The sequence below is a fragment of the Podarcis gaigeae genome, assembly GCF_964106915.1.
Source record: "Podarcis gaigeae genome assembly, chromosome: 3".
Taxonomy (NCBI): domain Eukaryota; kingdom Metazoa; phylum Chordata; class Lepidosauria; order Squamata; family Lacertidae; genus Podarcis; species Podarcis gaigeae.
Genome location: NC_139680.1, coordinates 551188 through 572389, shown reverse-complemented (window position 1 = coordinate 572389; position 21202 = coordinate 551188). Strand labels below are relative to the sequence as shown.

The 21202-nt window shown below is 44.5% G+C and overlaps 1 protein-coding gene across 2 annotated transcripts in view; it reads left to right on the top strand.

Annotated features, from left to right (window-relative positions):
• COL4A1 (collagen type IV alpha 1 chain) overlaps positions 1-21202 on the top strand; it is a 187056-nt gene that overhangs the window by 84251 nt on the left and 81603 nt on the right. For both annotated transcript variants that reach the window (XM_083729818.1, XM_083729817.1), the window contains exons 20-26: positions 2583-2618; positions 4150-4314; positions 6254-6349; positions 10849-10932; positions 12511-12581; positions 14177-14368; positions 16069-16237. In XM_083729818.1, the coding sequence (XP_083585944.1) occupies positions 2583-2618; positions 4150-4314; positions 6254-6349; positions 10849-10932; positions 12511-12581; positions 14177-14368; positions 16069-16237 (813 nt within the window). The remainder of the gene's footprint in view (positions 1-2582; positions 2619-4149; positions 4315-6253; positions 6350-10848; positions 10933-12510; positions 12582-14176; positions 14369-16068; positions 16238-21202) is intronic.

Genomic DNA, 21202 nt, shown 5'->3' with positions numbered 1-21202 from the left:
AGTTAATTTGACAGTCAAAGGGTCTGTGCGGGGGCAGTTTATCTGCTTCCTTTTCGCTAAAGACGTCAATCAAGTCAGCGTATTGTGGTGGCACCTTCCCCTTGTCCATCACTTCCATCCCTGCTAGAGTGGCCCTGGCCCCTGCCTGAGCCTCTCCCTCCTTGCAGTGTTCTAGGCAATGTGCTGATCCAAAGGAAACCACTCTCTGATGCCAGCCTACTAGTGGATCGTGTAGTGCCAGCCAGCTCATTCCCAAAATAATAGGAGCTCCTCCCAAGGTGGCTACGTTAAACGCTATCAGTTCTGTGTGTCTTGCCACCCTCATTATCATTGGTACAGTCTGTTGGCTCACTTCTCCTCCCAACAGTTCCCTCCCATCAATCGTGGTAACCTGCAAAGGCTTACTTAATGGGATAGTCTGTATCTGGTGTTCAGCTGCAAACTCCTTACTCATGAAATTACAGGAACTACCTGAATCCAATAGCGCTTTTATCTTTAGTGGGTGTCCGTTTGCCAGTTCCAGCAACACCTCTATCACAAGCGCTGGTCTTGGGGGTTCCGGCGTGGGCACATTCACTACTCCCTGGCCTGGCTGCTGCGCCCTGATGTTGGCAGCCAGGCGTTGGCTTTTACTTGCTCCTTGATTTCTTCTTCCTCCTTTCCCCCAACAGTTCCCACCATTCCTTGCCATTCCTTCCTTTGCGGACAGACTCTGGCAAAGTGACCTGGCTGTTGGCAGAGATAACATCTCTTGGCGCTCTTTCCCTCCTTCTTCCGCCCCTCACTGGTGTTTGAAACTGCGCGCGCGCGCGCTGTTCCAAGTTCCATCGGCTCTGCTGGTGGGAAAGGCTGCTCCGGAATCTCCGGAATGCGGAAGTCCTTCCAACGTTCCCCCTTTCCTTCCCGCTTTTCCAAAGCTCTGGCTTCCTGGCGCGCTCCTATGGACAGCGCAGATTTAGTCAGCTGGTCCATAGACTCCGCCCTAGGCGCCCGGGAAAGTTCATCTTTCACTGACGGAGAGAGCCCTTCTTCAAACAGCATTTGAATAGGTTCACTCGCAAGGTCCCACCCCAGTCTATGAATCAGCATGGTGAACTCAGTCCAGTACTCACGTACAGATCGGCTCCCCTGTTTACACGCCATTAACTGCCTGCGCACCACCCCTTGCTCAATCTCGCTGGAAAACATCAAGTCCATGGCGCGAAAAAATTTCATTGTGTCCTTTAAGATTTCATTATTGGCTGCCATCAGGGGCCTAATCCAGTCCCTCGCCCCTCCCTCTAGATGGCCAATCACGTACGCCACTCTAGAGTTCTCATCGGGGAAGTCATCAAACAGTAGATTGAGAGCATATTGCATCTCTGTCCTAAAGGCTTGATAGTTCCTGGGATCCCCCCAAATTTCTGCACCAATCCAGGCACTTTTCTGGCAAGTGGGGTGGTTTTTCCCTTATCCGCATCTTGAGCCCTCCTCTCCTCGAGCCTCGCCGTTTGCAGCGCGAGCTGGACCTCCAACACCCTGTACCTTTCTTCCAGGCTTGGACCTGCTCCAGCTCCAGCTCCTCTGGTTCCGGCTGGTTCGCTCATGATGCCCTCTGCTTGCACAAGCTGCTTTCAAAGACTGTCGGATTGCTGTGATGGGATAATGAGTGCTTGTGCGTAAAAGCTTGATCCCTCTGGGGTTTGGCTGGTCACCCAAACCTAGGCACTAACGGAGCCCCCAAAGCATGACTCCGTCAGTCGCTGGTAGAATCCGACAGTGGGCGTCTATGGAACTTACTCCAACATAAAAGTTGTTTGACGGACATGCGCCTCCTGGATTCTCTGCGTGACAGCTTCCGGCGAGGGGTGGGGGTTGCTAAAGGGGGTCTTGTTACCTCCTCACTGTTCTCACTAGAAGTATCCCAGAGCCTCTCCCCCGATTCCCTTTCCGCTGGAACTCCTGCTCTCCCCCTACTGGTTCCTTCTTCTGCTGTAGAGTCTCTCCTATTCTCCTGGAGCCTCTCCACCACCTGTCCCCCCGATGGCAGTTCCCTGACAACACCTGTGCGTGGATTTGTTTTATGTGTGTAGATCAGTGCACGCTGACCAAAGCATAGTCTTCGAAGTAGGGCTCTGTTCCGATGGAATGAAGTAGTCACGACAAACCGGTAGATTCCTATCTGCTGCAGCCTTCATCCGCCTCCACAGCCATTGTAACATATCGCTTGTTATCATCCGCCTCTTCTGCCATTGAGGACTTCTTGGATCATTCTTTGTCTAGATCCTTCCCTTTGACCTCACCACCTTGAGTGACCCTGTTGGGAGTATGAGATTCCCGACAGCTTCGCTCACAAGCCAACTCACCACGACAAGATGATGATCCAGCGACCTACACACCTACACCCACACCCACACCCACACACCCCAGCATCACTTTTAATTGTTCTCCGAGATGTGCAGGAGGGGAAAAAGTAAAACCAGGACATTATGAGATCAATTCAGAAACGATGGAGGCTTCTCTAATTCTAGGACTGTCCCTGGAATTATACCAAGCAGTTCAAATCTTTACTATCTAAGAATCCACTACCTTTGCGTTTGCAGGTTTTCCAGGTCTACCAGGGGCACCAGGTCTACCAGGTAAGACTGTTTCATTATTTGGTTGTCTTGTTTTAGGGTGCGTATTGCCTTTCCACGTAAATTCTAAAACTTTTTGCACAAAAAGATAAAAGTGTTGGTCCACTAAAAGAATTCCAAAATCCATATTAGGGCAATACATTTCTAAGGCCACCAAAATATCACAGAATGGCACAGAAGCTTTTAAGTTCTCATGATCTCTTCATCAGGCTAGATGGTAAACAGAGCAATGTGGGGAGAGGGGGAAGCGAGTTTGGATGATGCTGCAGCCTTAATTCTACATTTGGTCACAGTCTTAAGATGAAATGAGTTGCACCAAGGTCTGCTGGGAACAAGAAAAAAAAAACTTTTAGACAAACATCAGTGCCCAGTTTAACACATTTCTACAAAAATTTCTCTTGGGCATATTGCTTCAGTACTGCACATAAACAGCTCACCAAGCTCACTCTGCATGTTTGAACTTCACGAGTGGAATCCAGCATAGCACTATGGCAATTGTTCTGTCAGTACAGAAATTTCTGCATGTGCAATGGAATGTTCTCCCCCTTTCCTCTCCCTGTTTGCTCCCTAAATCTGTTCTAGGGGTTCCCCTAACCCTCTGGAGCAGATTTGTGGAGGGAGAGGGGCTGGGGGGGGGGCAACACTGTTACACAGGTGGAAATCCTTGCCCTGGCGGGACTCATTAGGAAAATACTGCCCTCAATAGGCCCTATGCAGGTGGATGTTTCTAGGTATTAGGTTGAACAAGTAGCTCTGATAAATAAGCTACCGTATTTTTCGCCCTATAGGACACACTTTTCCCCCTCCAAAAATGAAGGGGAAATGTGTGTGCATCCTTATGGGGCGAATGCAGGCTTTCGCTGAAGCCTGGAGAGCGAGAGGGGTCGGTGCACCCCTCTCGCTCTCCAGGCTTCAGGAGAGCCCCACCGCCAGCCCCACAAGCTCGGGGGACAGCGGGGAGGCGGAACGCCACCATCCCGCTGTCCCCCGACTTGGTTAGAAGGCTGGCGGGGGGAGAAGCCTGCTCCTCCCCGTCGCCAGCCCCGCAAACTCAGGGGACAGCGGGGAGGCGCAGCGCGCCATCCCGCTGTCTCCTGACCTGGTTTGGAGGCTGGCGGAGGGCTTCCCCCTCTCCCAGCCCCGCAAGCTCCCAGAGCAATGCCAAAGCTGCACGCAGCTTCGGCATGGCTCTGGGTCCCGTTCTGGGGGCTGGGGGAGGGGGAAGCTCGGGCTTCCACCACCCCAGCCCCGCACCTGGGGGGGGAAAAATAATTTCCCCCCCTTTATTCTCCCCCCCAAAAAATCTAGGTGCGTCCTATGGGCCGGTGCGTCCTATAGGGCGAAAAATACGGTATCTTACTATTGTTTAAACTCATGAGGTAGTTTAGGATCAGATTCCGTATGGTATCTCAGTATGGTATCTCAGCTGATATTATGGTGTTGCCATTATTTTATTGTTATTAAACAACTTATTAGTCAATATTTTTTCTGTTGGTTTTACTGATGCCTACTTCACTGCATTATTGTAATCAAGGGCAACCCAGTCCTGGGATAATAGGGGCTCCTGGTTTTCCGGGCGAGAGAGGAGAAAAGGGTGACCGGGGGTCTCCTGGATCTTCATTGCCTGGGCCAAAAGGAAGAGATGGACCTCCAGGACTTCCCGGTGTACCAGGGCTTCCAGGCCCACCTTTTGCAACAGGCAAGTCAAAATGCAGCCCAAGGTATACAGTCCTTTTAAAGTGCAAAAGAATCGAGATAGTAAGAAATGTTACGCCCATGGTCATAATAATGGTTAAAAAGAAAATTTTGGTATTTTTAGAATTGGTTAAATGAATTTGTTTTCAGATGTGGTGCCTCATTCTAGAAGAAATTTCTGTTTCCTGTTTCAAAACCTTGACTTTGGCTTGGTTAAGTGGTTTCACAAGTAAGTGTCTTCATATTTGATTCCTGACTCAGCTCTGTCGTATCTCTTCTCGATCTTCTGGGATGTATCCTGATGGGATGTGTTCAGAAGGAAGAGGTCCAGAGCGGTCTGAGGGTGAAGGGTCTTAGGTCAGCTTCCCAAGGCAGTTTTAATCCTCTACATATTTCAGAATTTAGTCTGACATACAGGTTTCAGATTCACCTCCTAACTACTGCATAGCCTCTTCTTCTGAAGCAGAGCATCCTGTTACATAAGAGCTTGAGGCTCCAAGCAGAAGGGGGCAATGTCCGGTCCTTGCAAGCAGAGAGAAAGCAACAACTATAGGCCTCTAGGAGGCTATGAAGGGGTTCTGCTGGCTGAAACAGTTTCCTGAAGCAGCTGCAGAATAAGTTGTCCCTTCAGGTATCACAATTAATTCCTCGAGTTCTGCTGCTTTTGCAATTTATAGAACTTGCCTTTTAGTTTACCTTCATTATTACAGCCACACACTTGCCTTCTCTGGTGAAGCCTTTGGTCAATGTGTCTTCCAAAATATTGTGTCCCACGGATGAGACTATAATGCTACCCTGCAAATGAATTGCTTTTCTAAAGACATCTCTCACCCCAATCACTGGAGAAATCAATAATTGAAGCATACTGTAAATGTCCTTTCTCAAGAGGTTCCATGGTGAAGAATTTTCCCAGCCATATTTGAAAGAGAGGCAGATGATCTTCACAATCAGAGCCTGTAGCCTCTGGTTTGTTCTCTTTGGGTGTCTGAATTTATCAGCATTCAACTACTAATATAGTCTCAGTACAGTGTTTCTTTTTCTTCAATGTGTGCCCTTTTGTTTTTATATAGAAGTTCACTTGATAGGGCTATATGTGGTTTGCTGTCAGGTGCTGGGCTCCTTAGTGTCATTCTGACAGAAACCTAAGAGGAGGTATATGACCCCCACCCCTGCGCTCCTGAGAACAGAAATGTACGATCAGTTCAACTTTTTCCTTTGTTGCTGCACAAAATATTGAACTGTATGTTTGCAGAAATTGACATATTCACACAAACACATACAAATTGTCCTACTGTAAGGGGAAATGTGTGTACTGTTTGCCAAATATGGGAAGTAAATGAACTTTTAGTGTGTAAAAAACTGAATTTGGAAAAGAATCTTAGAATTGAGAATATTAGCATTATTTTGACTCAAATATGCTGTGGGCTATTTTCAAGCCAATTCAGCCGCCCAAGCAAATTTAGCAAGCAGATAAAATATATATGGTTTTGTGGCATCTCAGTTCACGTTTTTGCATGCCAATGTGTATACAACAGCTCTGGTTTACATATTATTTTTATTCATTTATTCTTTTATTTATAATTGTTTTATTTTAGTTTACTTTTTATTATAACTACATATTATGTTTTAGAGGAATATACTTCAGTGGTTGCCTTAAGGCCATGCAGACAGTCCAGGTCCATATTTAGTCATGATAATGTTCTAGTTTCATGGAGAAATGTCCCATGTGAAGGATCTGGTTGCAAATAGAACCAGCAGCAGTTTCTACAACTATAGTAGCTCTTTTTCCAGCTACCCCAGTTGTGAGAACTGGTCCAAGCAGCACCTGTGATTTACCATTTCACTCAAGTAAGAGTGACCCATGTCACTGACATATATTTTTTAGAAATAGGATTTGCCATATAGAAACCATTCTGTGTTTTTTCCCCCCATTCAAACTGCAGATGGAATTCTGGAGTGCCAACCTGGGCAGCCTGGTGATCCAGGCCCTCCTGGGCCTCGTGGCCAGCATGGCTTCTTGGGAGAAAGGGGAGAAAAAGGTACCAACACTGACCTTGGATGTACATAGATATAGAACCTTCCAGGTAAAAGAAGTAGAGCTTGTTCTAGACAACCAGTTCCATGAACCTGCTATTCCAGGGGCTTACTCATACCCGCATGGCATGGGCACATTCAGGCAGCTCAGGGGACAGCAAAGAAAGACATAGTAGAGCAGTATCAGCAGATAATCCCACAAAGTCCATTCTGCACGTCTCTCCCAACACTGCAGCAATCCTTCAAGCAGGACATTACACACCAACAACACCTGCACATTTGCCATACACAAAGGCACCAAGGAATGTATAGTGACAGCCTAATCACTGGCAGGGTGCAGTGGGTGTGGTCCGCCCCGTGTGTCATCTCGGGGGGGCTGACATCACTGCCGCCCCCCGGGATGCCCCGGGTAGAACCCCCCTGGGACCCTCGCCCTGCCCCTGCGGGCAGCTAGCCCCGCCCTCAGGTGCACAGCATGTGTGCCGCTCCAGGTGCCAGAGCAGCTAGCTCCGCCTCTGAGCCTAATGACTCTAACCTGCCCAGCACATCAACAAAGTATAACTTAGCAAAATGCAATTGAGCTGCCTAGTTGCCCCTTTCTCATCTTGAGTTGGAGTCACTTTGCCCCCTCTTTTTCCTGGGAGGAGGTAGCCGCTGCTGATTGTGTGCAGTGACAGGCGACTCCTAGGAAGGAGTCGCCCTATCTTGTCCAATGCCAGAATCACTATTTCCCTTTCTTCAAAGTGAATCAAGGCACTGCACCTTTAACAGCTGGTGACAGACAACAAGCAACAAGTGAAGATTCTCCATCCCTGCATTTCTGTGGAGAGTGTCATTTTTAAAAATGCCAGAGGCTCTTGGTTCTCAAATGAAGTCAGGGAATATGTGACTCAGCAGCCCCCAACTAGCTTGACCAATACAGGAGATGAACCCCTGGAGGAATGTGACACAGAAAGGCAGGACTGTCAGGAGGCATGCTGTGCCTCTAGAGCTACAAAGTTGATTCCATTCCCTCATCTTGGACACCAATTCTCCAATTCTCGGCCAGAGGAGCAAGAACAGCAGTGGCAGACCTCAGAACACACTGATGTGGCCGTGGAAGGTACAGTGTACAGAACAATTTGTACCGTTCCCCAGAAAGGGAAGAGATGTGCAGTGGTGACAGTTGACTCCCTGTGAAGGGAGACAGAGGCATGACTCGTGATTTTAGTTTTCTCCACACAAATGCAGAGTATGGGAAGCAAGCAAGAAGAACTTGAGCTCTTAATACAGGATGGCAAATATGACCTAATAGACAACATGACTGGAATGTAGAACTTGAGGGGTATAACCTGTTCAAAAGGAATAGACCAAACAGGGTGGGGTGGAGTAGCATTATATATCTTATATAGCATTATATAGCCAGTGTGGTGTAGTGGTTAAGAGCGATAGACTCGTAATCTGGGTAACCGGGTTCGCGTCTCCGCTCCTCCACCTGCAGCTGCTGGGTGACCTTGGGCTAGTCACACTTCCCTGAAGTCTCTCAGCCTCACTCACCTCACAAAGTGTTTGTTAGGGGGAGGAAGGGAAAGGGGATTGTTAGCCGCTTTGAGACTCCTTACGGTAGTGATAAAGTGGGATATCAAATCCAAACTCCTACTCTTTTTCTTCTTCTTCTTCTTCTTCTTCTATGTAAGGGATGTGTACCCATCCATGACCTGGAGCAGGGAAGGCAGATGGAGAGTATAGGGGTAAAAATTGTAGGAGAGGGGGAAAACCAGTGATCTCCCTATGGATGTCTGCTATAGACCACCAAGCCAGACTGAAAACCTGGATGATGCCTTCCTATAGCAGATTACTAAACATTCAAAAAGAAGAGATATAGTAGTCATGGGAGACTTCAACTTCCCTAATATCTGTTGGAACTCAAACACCGGCAAGAATGTAAGGACCAACAGATTCCTCCATTGCATCAATGGCAATTCCATTTCTCAAAAGGTGGAAGAAGCAACAAGAGGGTCAGCCCTCTTGGACCTGGTCCTCATCAACAGGGAGGAACAGATCAATGAAGTGGAAGTATTAGGAACCTTGGGAAGAAGTGATCATGTGCATTGGGGTTTCATTATACAGAGGGAAGAGTAAACTGAGTGTAGTCACACATACACTCTGGACTTTAAGAAGGCCAATTTTAAAAAGCTTAAGGAACTACTGGATGAAGTTCCATGGTCCGAAATACTCAAAAGGAGTCCAAGATGGATGGTAGTTTCTCAAAGGTAAAATGTTGAAGACCAAATGGAGACAATTCCAACAACAAAAAAGTGGGAGGCATCTAATGAGACCATTGTAGCTTACAGATGAGCTGAGATTTAAGAAGAGCATGTATAAGAAATGGAAGAAAGGAGAACTCACAAAGGAAGAGTATATACATGGGTAGCCAACAGTTGCAGGGAGAAGGTCAGGCGGGCCAAAGCTCAGAACAAGCTCAGGCTTGCAAGGGAGATTAAAAATAGTGAAGGTTTATTTGGCTTTGAAGAAGAAGAAGCAAGTAGTAGGAGTAGGTCCCTTGTTTGGAGAAGATGGAGAAATGCTAATGGATTAAGGTAACGGACCGTTGGGTGGTTAAATCCAGTCAAAATTGACTATGGGGACAGCACTCATCTCCGCTTTCAGGCTGATGGAGCTGGCATTTGTCCACAGACAGCTTTCCAAGTCATGTTGCCAGCATGACTAAACCACTTCTGGTGCAACAGGACACCGTGACGGAAGGCAGAGCACACAGGACTGCTGTTTGCCTTCCCACCATAGCACTACCTATTTCTCTACTTGCACTGGTGTGCTTTTGAACAGCTAGGTTGGCAGGAGATAGGACAGAGCAATGGGAACTCACCCCGTCATGCGGATTCAAACTGCCCACCTTACGATCTGCAATCCCAAGAGGCTTGGTGGTTTAGACCACAGCGCCACCTGCACCCCAATGCTACTGGGTAAGAGAAGGCAGAACTGCTTGACACCTGCATTGCTTCTGTCTTCACCAAAAAGAAAAGCAATGTCCAACCTGGTGATGACAGAATAAAGGATGCTAGGTGGGAACTGCAGCCAAAGATAGGAACAGAGGTGATAAGAAAACACCTGGCTACTTTAAATGAATATAAATCTCCAGGGCCTGATGAACTTCACCCAAGGGTACTAAAGGAGCTTGTGGGTGTAATCTCAGAGCCTCTTTGAGAATTCTTGGAGAACAGGTGAGGTCCTGTGGACTGGAAGCAGACAAATGTACCCATTTTCAAAAATGGGGGAAAAGAAGATCCAGGTAACTACTGACCAGTCAGCTTGACATCGATACCAGGAAAGGTCCTAGGACAGATAATTAAACAGTCCGTGAGCACTTAGAAAAGGATACTGTGATTGCTAACACCCAGCATGGGTTTCTCAAAAACTAGTCATGCCAAATGAATCTGTCTCCTTTTTTCTGATGGAATTACAAGCTTGGTGGATCAGGGGAATGCTGTGGATGTAGTATATTCTTATTTCTGTAGGGCTTTTGACAAATACCTCCATAATATTATTGCAAAGAAATTAGTGAAATGTGTATTGATCAAGGTAACTGTTAGGTGGATTTGTAGCTGGTTGACTGACCAAACCCAGAGTGTTCACTAATGGTTCCTCATTATTCTAAAGAAGAAAAACGACAAGTGGGGTTCTGCAAGGTTCTGTCCTGGGCCCGTTGTTGTTCAATATATTTATAAATGACTTGGATAAAGAAATAGAGGGGATACACATACAATTTGCAGATGACACCAAACAGAGAGGGGTGGCTCATGCCACAGAAGACAGAAATAGGGATTCAAAATGACCTTAATATATTTGAAAACTGAGCCCAAACTAACAAAATGAATTTCAGTAGGGACAAATGTAAGGTTCTGCACTTAGGCAAGAAGAACCAGGTGCACAAATATATGATGGGGAACATCTTGCTTGCTAGTAGTAAATATCAGAAGGATTTAGGGACCACAGTATTATTGTTGTTGTTATTTTATTGTGTATATAACATAAAATACATACAATACAAACATTACACATTACAAATAATCTGGCAAATTACAAATATAGAGAAAAGAAAGAAAAGAAAAGAAGAAATAGAAAGTGATTTTGTTTAAAATGAAAAAGAACCTTCCAACTATACCCATTGCACTATTTTGCAATTAGATTTTCTTTACACAGTTTCTAATGTTATTTTTCTCCTTCTTGATTCTAGTTTTCTCCACCATTACGTTATAAGACTCATTCAATATATGCCAGGAAGCTTTTGTTGTCACAGTAACCTTTGAGATATTCTTTAATTACTATCCACAATCTTAACGTGATTCAACAGTGTGATACAGTCAAGTAAAAGCTGAGAAAATATGTAAAAATGTCATATTTATTGAGTGAGAACATTAGGGTTATTTTCTGTGGGAATTACTATTTGGTTTGTAAAGGTCTTAAGCATAACCCTCTGATAAATATCTCTGTATTTTTAATATAGGGGTAAAAGGTGATGGCTGTTTTACCTGTGATGCACCCAGCCTAGCTGGTGAGCCAGGCCCCCAGGGGTTTCCAGGAGAACCAGGTAAAGTACAAAATAAGCACTGTGGTAGACTCCTCCAGGATTTGTGCTAGATTCCTCCAGGATTTGCATTGCCTTCCTCTTATTCCATCAATCACATTGCTTCATATACAAAATGGTGCGGGCAGCAAGCTTCAAAGATGTTGATATCTACTGTAATACAATGGCTGATGAAAAAATTGCTTCATTATTCTGGATGGCAGACACATGTGGGGAGAATAGTTATAGGGCCACACAAGACCACCCTTTCTCTGTTTCTGGAGGAAATCCTTGCTCTTTCCTGTCTGATCTGGAAGCAGCACCTCAACAGAGCCATCAAAAGTTCAGCTCTTCCTACAATCCGGCTCTTCCTTCTACAGATGAGAAGATATTTCCTGAAGGATTGAGAATGCCCTCCTCACTCTATTATGAGCAGGAGTTTACAGGAAGAAGTTCCCATTTTCTTCTCACCCATCCATCTTGCACATGCCCATTTTAATGTTGCCATTTTAATGTGTTGTGGCTATTTGGAAGATATGTTACACAAGTGCCACATCTCCACAATATCCACACCATTTTGTGATCTTTTATTTTTGTTCTTATAGTTTTGTAAAGTTTCAGCATTCTCTACAGCAGTTCTGAAATTCTTGTGTGAGCTTTTCTCTGAAAGTGACTTATCATCAATGCGGGTGACATTATAGGAACTGATTTCCTTTTTTTGTATTCTCTGTCTGGATAGAAGATACTGCTGTGCATGCACTCCATCCTGGATTGCTCAAGTGTAATACTAAAATAAAAATCTGTTTTTGAAAATCATCTCAAATAATCCTAAATTTACATTATTAGATCTTAATAATCCAGAGGTTTTCAACCTTTTTGAGTCCGTAGCTCCCTTGACCAACTACATTCTTTCTGCTGTACCCTTGTGAGGCTCAGGAGCCCAGTTATGGGAAACCCAGCCAGATGCGCAGGGTATAAACAATAAATTATTATTATAGTTATGCCACCCTTTGCCTGCAGAGCTGGCAGCCTCTCACCCTTTTTCGAACACCCTCCCTTGTGGAGTGTTCCCTCAGCCTCCTCCCCCCTATCCTTGGGAGTCCTCTAGGCAGCCGCAGCTGCCGCCCCTGGTCTCTGAGCTGCCCCCCCAGCCCAAAGAGATGTGCCTCTTCACACTGCCCCACAGGGGGCTGGGAAGCACCCCCTGACCAGCCCCAGAGGCACCATTTGCCTGTGGAGCTTGTAGCCAGGGCTGTTGCAACAAACAGCTGTGCAGGCTGTTGGGAGGCAGAGAAGCAAGAGGGCATCAGAGGAGGGAGGGAAGGAAGGAAGGAAGGAAAGAGGGACAGAGGGCAGAGTTGCCCGCAGCACCCCTGACCATCATCCAAGGCACCCTAGGATGCCACAGCACACGGGTTGAAAACCACTGTAATAAACAGTGCTTTAAGCAGTATACTTTTATTGTTTCTGTAAATATTTTATATATTTAAATGAATTTTCTTAGAATATCAAATTATAGAAGAGCAAATGGCATGAAAAATATTTCTTAGCAGAACCCCTCATACTTATAAGTTACATTTATCTTTTCCTATTCTTTACAAGGTGTTGCAGGACCAAAGGGTGCTAAAGGTGACAGGGGCCTTTCTGGATTTGAGGGTCTTCCAGGAATGACAGTAAGTAAATGATCCAAATATTTCACAGCCATTTCTTCAGCAGCATATAATATAAGATAATAGCCTTATAACAGTAATTGGTTTCAAGGTACATCATCTCAGCAAATGAACAAAGGAAATGTATTTTATTATTTGGTATATAATTCCTATTCTCTTATCCCCATGGAACTGTCATTGGGTAAACAGCAAAGGATACAGTATCTGCCCCAGGAGAGCTGGAGTCTCCCATCTTCCATTTCTCCAGAATGGCTTGTCCTCAGGCTGAACACTCTTTGAAGGCAGGCATACTCCTTCTCTAGGCTGTTATCCAAAATCTCATAGTCCTTTTCCCCCCATTAAAAATTATTGAAACTTTTTCATGATACAGAGCAATTAAAAACAAACTAATTTAAATGAAAACTAAAAGGAGAAAAGAATCACCACATAATTATCTCTGTCAACGAGCTGTTGACAGAAATTGTCTAGTGCACCATCTTCCTCCTGGAAGTCAACTCATCTAACCCTTTCCTGAAGTGCATCCTCAGAGGGACAACTCTGCTTTCATCTCTGGTTCAGCATTAATTTCTGTCCTCCCTGTCAGCAATAGAGATACACCACCCTGTCAGCAATAGAGAGCCTTCCATTTCAACCATAAATTGATTCCGCTTCACATTATATATATTCTTCAAATGCTATCACTGGTGGCTATCACCATAGTACACTGCATCTCAGAGCTAAACACCATATTGGTGCACCACAACTATTGCACCTTTCATTGCAATCAGGTAGTCTGGGGCATCAACCTATCCTTCACATATATAAAGAGTCTTTCTTGGCTTAGAGCATATTCAGTTTTGCTGTTTTGTTTTTTTGTTTGGTTTTGTGTTGTTTTGAAAAGAGAGATACAGTGCCCCTGTCTTTTAAGCTGCATGGTTTGGTTCAGTTTACTTTCTTTGGTATGTGAGCTTCTTGTGTGCAGGAAGATTCAAATTATATATGAGTGTGTGGATTCACTGTTAAATAAGCAATCCTTCACATGTATTCTGAGTTGAAAGTTACAGAAGGACTATATAACCTTTCCAAACATTTCAGTAAGCTCTTGGTTCCAGTTTTGAATAAACATTCACAAACCTTTTATTGATAATAATCAGCTAAATAGTTTGAGGATCTATACAACTTTGTAACATGCAGAAAGCAGCATTCTTAGAGAAACCAACGACTGGAACTGAGGGAAGTCAGGGTGGGATGGGGGGTGGGTTTTGTGTGGGATGGGGGAGGGAGGAAAAATGGGGGGGAACAAGGGTGATATGTCTTTGGATAATATGTCTTGTTATAATTTTGAATATATTTTTTTTAATAAAAAAGTAAGCTCTTGGTTCCATTAGACCTGTCTGGCTATAAGGAGTGGCAAGTTCTGATTCTCACGGTTCTCTGGAAATTTAGAGGTCTGTATTATTTCATAGCAACATACACAGAAAAACTGAATATGAGCAATCTTGGCAATTCATTATTTGTCACCTGAATATCTAGCACTAAAACCTGAGGTTGTTTAGTTTTTTCTGATTTATTAAAATATATTTTATTATTTATTTAATGATGCTATAATGTTATTTCAGGGACCTCCAGGTGTACCTGGACTGGCAGGAAGCCCAGGAGCAAAAGGGGAACCTGGAGATGTTTTTTTTGACTCTGATTTAAAAGGTGATAAAGGAGATCCAGGATTCCCTGGACCTCCAGGTGTTCCTGGAAGAGAAGGAAGACCAGGGCGGGATGGCCTGCCAGGTGCCCCAGGTCTTAAAGGAGCATCGGTAGGTGTATGTCTATGTTTGCCCATTGTACTGTCTACTATATTAACTGTAGGGTATTACTGTCACAAGATGTCAGCACGTTCACCCTATCTTTCTTATACACATCTGATAGCAACACTCCTCGTTACAGTTCTCATTCACTGGAACGCTCTTGCAGATGAATCCCATTACAATATTTCTGCATGCAGTGCTGAATACCTGCAATAATGCCTGCTTGGAAGTAGACTAGGTAGCTCTCAACATTTTTGGTGCACTTACTGTGTTTAAACATCACTGTTAACCTGAGTTTAATTTTCCCCCATGTTGATATTTTCAAGAATGGGTCTGACACTTTATTCTTCTTATTTTATTACTATATTTATCTGTTGTGCAATGGCCCTGATGTCACACTTTCACCCAGTCTGTGACATTCTGTGACAGCCAAACCTTTGTCACTCACTACCACAAAAGATGTAGGTTTGGTGACTTTATGGCAAAGTGCATAACCGGTTGGTTATGCCACTACACTACACCTGTTGTCAAAGGGCTGACAGGAAGAGCAGGTCAGAGAGGAAGATGCAAGGCTAACTTGCAGTTAGTTTCTGTATTAAGGAAAGGAAAAAATACAAGGAGGCTCATAAACGCAAATTCCCCTAATTAAGAAGTTGCTTGAACTGGCATGCAGCCCCTCCTTCGCTCTCAAGCCTTCTTAGTTAGGGCTCCTTCCCTGTAATCTTCCTCTACAGTGAGCTCCAGGAGCCTCTATGCCTGTCTGGCTCGTTGCTCGGCAATATGTAACATCCTAGGGGTAAGTGGGGCTGGAGAGCCGTCAACAGAGGAGCTGTCAGGATGGATCTGGGGGAGAGATGCAGGACCTGGCTCCCCTCTGTTGTCTCTGTTGCAACCTGCATCCAAACTGGAAACCTCATCATTCTGCCCTGTTCTGGGCCATTTGCCTGCTTCTGCCTCTTAATGATCCCTCAAGCTTCCTGCTTCTAGTAGCTCCCAACTTGTTCCCTCCTCTGGGGGTCTCTTGAGTGGGAAGCTTCCACCACTCTTCCTCATCCAAGCAGTAAATGTGGCTGTACATCGGGGGTAGCCAACATGGGGCTCCATAGATATGGTTGAACTTCCCATCAGCCCAGCCAGCATGACAGTGGCAGCGATGATGAATGTTGTAGTCCAACAACATCTGGAGGGCACAGTGTTGGCTATATATCCTACATATGATCCCTTTTAAATGAAGAATAGCTACAAATATTCTAAATATACCCACATCTGTAGACTGGTGATGGCTGAGCTCCCAACCCACACTTTGGATTATGTCGAAAACAAGCTGCTACTTTCTTCCTAAAAAGTCTGTGGATATCTTAGCTTGTTTCCAAGGCAATCTAAATCCAGCCCACCCTTTCAACCTCACTCTTTTCCAAGCACAACAAAATGGGTCTCAGCAACATCCCTACTGGAAGCCTAGTTGCTTTTGTCTTATAATGAGGGGCAACTGTATTCTGAGCAGCAAGTAATTTTAAATGATCCCATTTCAGGAACAGAATTTATGCACATTGGAAAACATTTATTCATAATCCAGTGTGGCCGGAGCTTGTTTATTGTAATGGTTAATCCAGCTACTTTAGTTAAACTAATGCAATATCATAAAATAAATGTCACTCTTTGATGTATAAGGTGAAGAGGTTATTGTTTTCTTGTTTTCTTAAAACCAGGGAACAATTGGGTTAAAAGGAGAACGTGGCCTCCCAGGAATAAGTGGTTTTCCAGGACCCCGTGGAGAGAGAGGTTTTCCTGGTTCCCCAGGGGTCGGGCCCTCTGGGCCACCTGGTGATAAAGGGGACAAAGGTCTTTCAGGGATTCCCGGCACACCAGGATTTCCAGGTAACACTACTGATGGTAGTCATACAAATAGCTACTATTTACCCAGATGACAATTTCAGCAATACTAAAACTGCACAAAATATTTTTTAAAAAACCAGTCACAGAAATAGCAGCAGAACTGGTGTGAAACTTCATGCAATGTGATGTTCATGAGTTTTTGAAAAAAGACTCTAAAGAACAACATTGTAATGTTAGAATAAGCTAGTGAGAAATAAAGCTAAGATTCAGTGCTTTTCAAATTCTGTGACTTACATTAAGATCTAAAAAGTGCTACATTTTGATTTTCACATTTGAGAGTAAGAGTGTCTAATAGTTTCCTGTACAACTATGATTTATTTTATACCCACTCCTCATCCTTGCTTCTCGGGACAGATTGCAACAATTAAAACACAATGTTAAAAACAGTTTAAAGCCACTTACAATCAGAAAAACAAGGTGAATCCTTAAAATATACATTTCAGGTGTCAGATGTAAAGAGCATTGGCAGAAAGCTGTATAATGAAGATGACAGATGTATCTCTGTGGGGAGACAGCTGCACAGCTTAGAGTCTGCCACAGAGAATGCCCTCTCCTAAGCAACCAGCCCTCAAGCTTCTGAGGGTGAAAGAGCTAAGAAGAGGGTTCCTCTGCTTTCCTTACCACTTGAGGGTGGCTGTAGCAAAGGGGGTGGTCTTCCAAGTGTTTGGGGCCTAAGTCATTTAGGGCTTTAAACCCCAACATGAACATTTTGAATTGGGCCTGGAAAGAAACTCCAATTCCAAAACTTTTTATTGTGCTAGCCATAGGCCATGGCATCATTCAGAAGAAGAACAAAAAGAAAAAAACAAGAAATAAAGAACAGCAATAACCATAAAAATCATCGGACACAGACATACAATAAAACCACGGTCACAGCTACTAAAATTATTTGTTGCATTAAATAGAATAGAATAGAATAGCAGAATATTCACAGGTATGATGTGCAAATTAAATATCCGAATCCCCTTTGCAGTTGACTGCTATTTTGTCTAGTTCCTTCTTCCTGATCTTCTTAGTTGCCAGCACATAAAGTAACAAAGTTGTCGGTGTCGCTCAGAAGCCATTTCCCCCTTTCCCCCCTATTCAAATGCTTTCCATTCGTAAACAGGGGGTTTTATAAATCGGTCTCTTGGGTCTATATACCGTATTTTTCGCTCTATAGGACGCACCGGACCATAGGAGGGGGAGAACAGGGGAATTTTTTTTTCCTTGTTATCCCCCTCTAAAACAAGGTGCGTTCAAGGTGCATTCACCCAAAGCCTACAGAGCGCAGCAGGAGTTCCCACTGCGCTCTGGACGCTTCAGGTGGCTACCTTGGAAGCCTGGAGAGCAAGAGGGGTCAGTGCACACTGACCCCTCTCGCTCTCCAGGCTTCAGTGAAGGCAACCCGAAGCCCCTGGAGCACGGCAGGAATTCCCGCTGGACTCCGAAGGCTTCAGGTTCCTTTCGACCTGCTCTTTGGGGCTGGTGGGGGGAAGCACTGCTTTCCCCTACCACCAGCCCCAAAGAGCAGGTCGGGGAACAGCGCAAAGGCTGCATGCAGCCTTGCCGCTGCCCCCCGAGCTTGTGGAGCTGGCGGTGGGGGGAAGCACTGCTTTCCCCCACCGCCAGCTTCAAAGATCCCTGAAGCCTTTGGAGCGCAGCGCGAGGTCCTGCTACGCTCCAAAGCCTTCAGGGATAGCTTTGTGCAGCCATCCCCAAGCTAGAAGAGCAAGATGGAGCACTCTGTCTTGCTGTTCTGGCTTGGGAACAGCCTTTCTAGCCTCTGCAGGGCAGCCATCCCCTAGAACAGCGAGACGCAGCGCTCCGTCTCCCTGTTCTGGCTTTCGGCTTAGCCTCGCAGCCTGCATTCGCTCTATAGGACGCACACACATTTCCCCTTAATTTTTGGAGGGGAAAAAGTGTGTCCTATAGAGCAAAAAATACGGTATAACAGGCACTGCAAAAAATAATGGCACGCACGGTTGTCCACACAGACAGAGTCTCTCTTTGTAATGTACTTTGCTGTACCGTCCATCCAACACTGCCGAGGGCATCAATTGGAATCGTAGTTCTGTAAAAGCAATTCTTAGTACAGCAAGTGGGAGCTTTGTCAGGTATCTGGCTTGGGCATGCTGTGTTTTGATAAGTGGGAACCATGGTGAGCTCTTGGTAGAAGCAATCATGGTTAGATCCCTTTCTGCATCAGACCTAAAGAGACAATCTCTTAAGTGCCTCTTATCCATCTTCATAGTCACCTGAAGATCTTGTAATTGATATTGGGACAAGAGGCGTTGGATACCAACCTTCCAGCATTTGGTCTGTTCCTGTTCTATGTAAGACATAGCAGGAAATCTCTTCTCCGAAAAAGATTGAAGTCTTTTCACATAATTTAGGCACAGGCAATCAATTCTAGCCTGTATTGTTGTCACGTCAGCTTCAGCACGAAGAAGAGCAGCTGGGATCCCGTTGGGGAGCAAGAGCACTTTCCTGAGGAATTTGTTCTGCACTATTTCTAAGGCTTTGTTAGCCTTTGGGTCCATGCCCCATATCGCTATTCCATAGAGCATCTGGGAAACCACTTCACTGCCAATGAATTTCAACACAGGTTTTAGTAACTGGCACTCACCATTAATGCCCCACAAGATTTCTGCTCTTTGAGTTTCATAGCCTCAATATGCCCCTTCCATGACAGCGTCTCAGTGAAGAGAACTCCCAGATATCTGAAGGAGCATGTTTGCTTCAGATTCTGCTGATCCATTTTCCATTTGAATCTGGGACTACGCTTCCCAAAGACCATAATTTTGGTCTTGGGGTAATTCATGACGAGGTCTTCCCACTTGCAATACATGCTAAACGTTAAGACCTAATCAGGAGAGTGATAGGAGCACCAAATCATTGACATACAGCAGACAATATATTTCCCTGTTGCTAATTGATGGGGCAGGGGATTTCACCAGTGCTAGGTGTGGCACCATATCATTTATGTAAAAGTTGAAGGGTGTGGGAGCCAATATACAGGCTTGTTTCATGCCTTTTGATGTCTTGAATGCTTCCAACAGACCTCCCTTTAAACCCACTCTGATTTGTGTTTTGGTGCCGCAATACAATTCATGAATTAATAATAATAGTTGTAAGTCTATATTGGCATTTGAGAGTTTCTCCCACAGTCTATTACGGTTGATTGAGTCAAAAGCAGCAGATAGGTCAATGAAGGCAGCGAACCGATTATGTTTGTTTTGATTGGTGTATTTGTTGATAATAGGAGAGTGTAAAACGCTGGTCAGTGGTATTATATCCAGTTTTGAACCCTGCTTGTTCCTCATATAGGGTGTTTTTTTCACTAAGCTAGACTGTTAGTTTGGTGGAAAGAAACTGAAAACCAGTGAAGCTGTTTGGACTATGTGAGATCTAAACGGCACCTCAGGTAGTAACCTGACTGGTGGATTTTGAACCAATTGAAGTTTTCAAATTGTCTTCAAGGGCAGACATTTTTATCCAAAAAGGACCATATATAGTGAACCATCCACTGTGATCACCTGAACTTCCAGCACTGGTGATGTACCCAGGAGCACCTCCAAGCTGTGGACCTGCTTCTTCCAGGGAAGGGCCATCCTGTCTTGAAGAGGCTGTCTCCCCACCCGCTAGAGATGAGAACTTGGGACACACAAAACCCATCATCTCCTCCAAGCACCAGTCTGACACCTCAGTCACTTCTCCCTGTTTAGGTGGAAGAAAGAATTAAGAGCTGGGTCTGGGTGTCATCTGCATATTGATGGCACTTCACTTCAGATCTCCTAGTGAATATTTTCAGTGGCTTTGTATATATGTTAAATAGCATGTGGAACAACCTGGAACCCTGTGGGACACTACAAGACAACTCCCATGGTGATGAATTGTAGCCTTCTATGACTACTTTCAATGCCTGGCATCTGCAGGGAGGGCTGGAATAAAACCCTGCCTAAAATCCTGGGGAGCCTCTGCCAGTCAGTGTAGACTATCCTGAACTAGATGGACCAATAGTCTGACTCAGTATAAGGTAGCATCCTATGGAGTCCTTCAGAAAGCACAAAACAGTGTACAAGGTACCAGTATATGAACAGGCAAGGAGGAGTGAGGTCCTGCATTCTCAAAAAAGAGTTGTTGAAAGGGGGAAAGAAAATGAATCAGAGATATATGAAATGGAAATGGAGGATACCTAGAGGCTTCAGACCAAATCAATGAAAAGCTGGAAGGACTGGATGATCACAGAATCATAGAATTGTAGACCTGGAAGGAACCACAAGGGTCATCTAATGCAACTCCCTGTAATGCAGGGATCTTGCCCAATGTGGGGCTCAAACCAAAAATCCTGAGATTAAGAGGCTCATGTTCTGCCAACTGGACTACTTAAAAATTGGCATGGAATAGCTTAATTGAAGAAAACAGATGCTGAAATGGAAATGCCTTCCATACAAGGATTTAGAGGAGGAGAAGATAAAATCACAAATGATGAAATGGATAATTATCTGGATATTACATTGATGGAGTTGAGATAATAATAAAAAAAAGCTTTGGGAAAACTTCAGTTTTTCAGTTCTAGCAGAAAGAATTTATTTTGCATACGATTTGGAGCAAATTCAGAGAATGCTGCTACTAAATTTATGGAAAAAAGATTGGAAAAAATGAAAATGGAAGGTCCTAGGAGATCAGGATATTATCATAAATACAACAGGAAATGGAAAAACAAGAAGAAATGGAATTTGAACATACAAAACTGGGTGTGAACTAAAGGATGTACAATAATAATAAATATGGAATATTAGCCCAATATGTGACCACAGTGGAGAGATTTTTAAATGGACATGGATGGGAGAATTTATTTACTCAATATGGAGTAATGGTGGTGGGAATTAATGGAGAGAAAGTTAAAAGAAAACATGTGATTGACATTTACCAATTGGACTTTGCTTCGGAAATAGAAATGAA